Source organism: Parasteatoda tepidariorum, chromosome 1 (genome assembly GCF_043381705.1).
Source record: "Parasteatoda tepidariorum isolate YZ-2023 chromosome 1, CAS_Ptep_4.0, whole genome shotgun sequence".
Classification (NCBI taxonomy): Eukaryota; Metazoa; Arthropoda; class Arachnida; order Araneae; family Theridiidae; genus Parasteatoda; species Parasteatoda tepidariorum.
The window spans coordinates 105,713,936-105,716,251 of NC_092204.1; the positions used below are offsets into that span (position 1 = coordinate 105,713,936).

The window sequence follows — 2,316 nt, forward strand, 5'->3', positions numbered from 1 at the left end:
GAATTGATTACATAATCATCAAAAATATTTTTCACTTTTTTGATAATTTCTTCACGAATTTTTTTTAATAAATGCTTAACCTAACGTGTATTCCCTGATCATTTCAAAAAAGGTCTAGTACTTTTATTTCTCAAAATAGACAAGGATCCTACACAACTTACATCATATAGACCAGTGTTCCCCAACCTTTTTATCACCGCGGACCTGTCAACATTTGATAATTTTACCACGGCCCACTGAAGGGGGGGGGGCATTGATTGTTCATATTTTAGATTATTTTGATTTTATAATTTTAATTTAATTGTATTTGAACATACCTTTAAAATAAAATGCAGTTACACCAAGAAATAAAGTGATTTAACATTTTAACTTACTTGAACGTTACATCAATGAGAACCCTGAGCTTGTTTCTTTGCAATAAGACGGCTCCATCTGGGGGTAATCGGAGACAATGACACCCGAAGTGTGTTGCTTATCTCCAGTTTATTCCGTTGCTTTGTTTTGGTTGCTGTTACTGCAGAAAATCCCGCTTCACACAGATAGGTTGTCGGAAGTGGCAATAAGGATTTAAGTGCTGTGGTGGCAATCTCGGGGTACTCTGCCAAGACTTTAATCCAGAACACCAGCAGAGTTGTTGTTTCGAACGTAGTCTTAAGGCCACCGTCATTTGCAATTTCCAACAGTTGATCTTCTTCTTGCATTGACAAGCTACATTCACCCGATTTGTTGGCAAATGGCTCGCGGATCCATTCCTTACCAGTTCGTGGGACTTTTGTGGTTGGGAAGTAGCGCTCGAACTCTTTTAAAAGCAAAGAACCAACTGGGAGAATGAATCTTCAGGCTCTGTCTCGCCTAAAATACCCGCTAATGTCTGAAACATGTCGAAAATGCCTCTGTTCACGCATCGTCCCCATAACTCCAGTTTGGCTTTAAAGGCAGCTACTTTGTCAGCCAACTTGAAAACAGTTGTCATTTTCCCCTGAAGGCGCAGATTGAGTTCATTCAGCAGGTTGAATATGTCACGCAGGTAAGCCAGTTTGGTGACCCATACCTTGTCACTGAAATGTGCTGCCAGCGGTGACTTCTTTTCTAAGAGAAATCTTTGCAATGGCTCTCGCAATTCAAATACTCTCAGTAGCGATTTTCCTCTGGATAACCATCTTATTTCTGTGTATAACAGAAGGCATCTGTACTCTGCGTCCATCTCCTCACAAAGCTGTTCAAACAGGTGCGAGTTAAGGGCGTGTGCTTTGATGTAGTTAATAACTTTAACGACATCAATCAATACGCTGTTAAATTCTGGTGACATTTTTCGGCTTGCTAGCACTTCCCTGAGAATGAGACTATGTGTAGCTTCACTCTCAGGTGCAACTTCCTTAATCCGAGCAGTTAAACCAGATAGACGTCCGGTCATAGCAGCAGCTTCGTCTGTGCATATGCCTACACAAAAGGACCATTTTAGTTGTCTTGATATATAACCATCCAGTGACTTGTTCTGCTCCTGTGGTGTTGGTTGGCAAAGATAGTGCACATAACAAATCCTCATGCACATCTTCCTGATATAGATATCGCACATAAACAAATAGTATTGCCTTGCTGTCAATATCTGTAGATTCGTCAACCTGGAGTGCGTACCACGGTGATGTATTAATCCTCTCCAACAATTGCTTTTCAATGTCTTCGGCTTTTTCCTCAATGCGCCTAGTCACAGTGCTAGCCGACAAAGGCACATGTGCTATCTTTTCCACAGCAGCTTCTCCTAGTATTTCACGGCAAATGTCTTTAGTGGCGGGCAAGATTAATTCTTCACCAATACTGAATGGCTTTTTAGCTTTAGCAATGCGGTTAGCCACCAAATATGATGCTCTTAGTGCACTCTCCTTTATTGATGTGGTGGCCATCATAAATTTTTTCTGTTCTTCGTGTTCCCGTTTTTTTCTTTCAAAATACTCCAGGGACTTGTCTTTTAATCCAGGGTGCTTGGCGTTCAAGTGGCGAAGCAGTTTTGAAGGTTTCATCGCGTCATTAGAGAGTTGATCGCCGCAAACTATGCAGAGCGGTTTTGGTTTGTGTGAATCGCCTGTCCCGACAAAACCATACTTCAAGTAGGACTCATGGTATTGTCTGTTAAAAGTTGCATGTTTCTTTGATGTTGAAGGCTCTTCGGTCTCTTCACTGAGCCTTTTCTTTTTTCCAAGGAAACTTTCTAAGGACGTCTGTTTTGTATTCATTTTTGCTAACTTGTGAGTTAAATTTGTGCAGACACAATACACACGTACACCAAGCACTGTTAAACCTGAGAAAGTACCGGTGAAC

The 2,316-nt window shown here is 41.1% G+C and overlaps 2 protein-coding genes across 2 annotated transcripts; both read right to left on the reverse strand.

The window, feature by feature from the left end:
- Window positions 1–386: 386 nt before the first annotated feature.
- On the reverse strand, window positions 387–701 carry LOC139426713 (protein FAM200A-like). Its single transcript, XM_071186480.1, has one exon. The coding sequence runs from the start codon at window positions 699–701 to the stop codon at window positions 387–389; it is 315 nt and encodes a 104-aa protein (XP_071042581.1).
- A 101-nt stretch (window positions 702–802) lies between these two features.
- Window positions 803–2,231, reverse strand: LOC122270455 (SCAN domain-containing protein 3-like). Its single transcript, XM_071186484.1, has 2 exons — window positions 1,636–2,231; window positions 803–1,556 (listed from the first exon to the last, which is right to left on the reverse strand). The coding sequence occupies exons 1-2, from the start codon at window positions 2,229–2,231 to the stop codon at window positions 803–805; spliced, it is 1,350 nt and encodes a 449-aa protein (XP_071042585.1).
- Between the last annotated feature and the right edge of the window lie 85 nt (window positions 2,232–2,316).

Excerpts from the sequence above, each read along its gene's own strand:
- LOC139426713 (XM_071186480.1), bottom strand. The coding sequence starts at position 701 with ATGCAAGAAGAAGATCAACTGTTGGAAATTGCAAATGACGGTGGCCTT.
- LOC122270455 (XM_071186484.1), bottom strand. The coding sequence starts at position 2,231 with ATGAATACAAAACAGACGTCCTTAGAAAGTTTCCTTGGAAAAAAGAAA. Across the intron at positions 1,557-1,635 it reads AGGATTAATACATCACCGTG|GAAGATGTGCATGAGGATTT; the intron begins GTACGCACTCCA and ends TATCTATATCAG.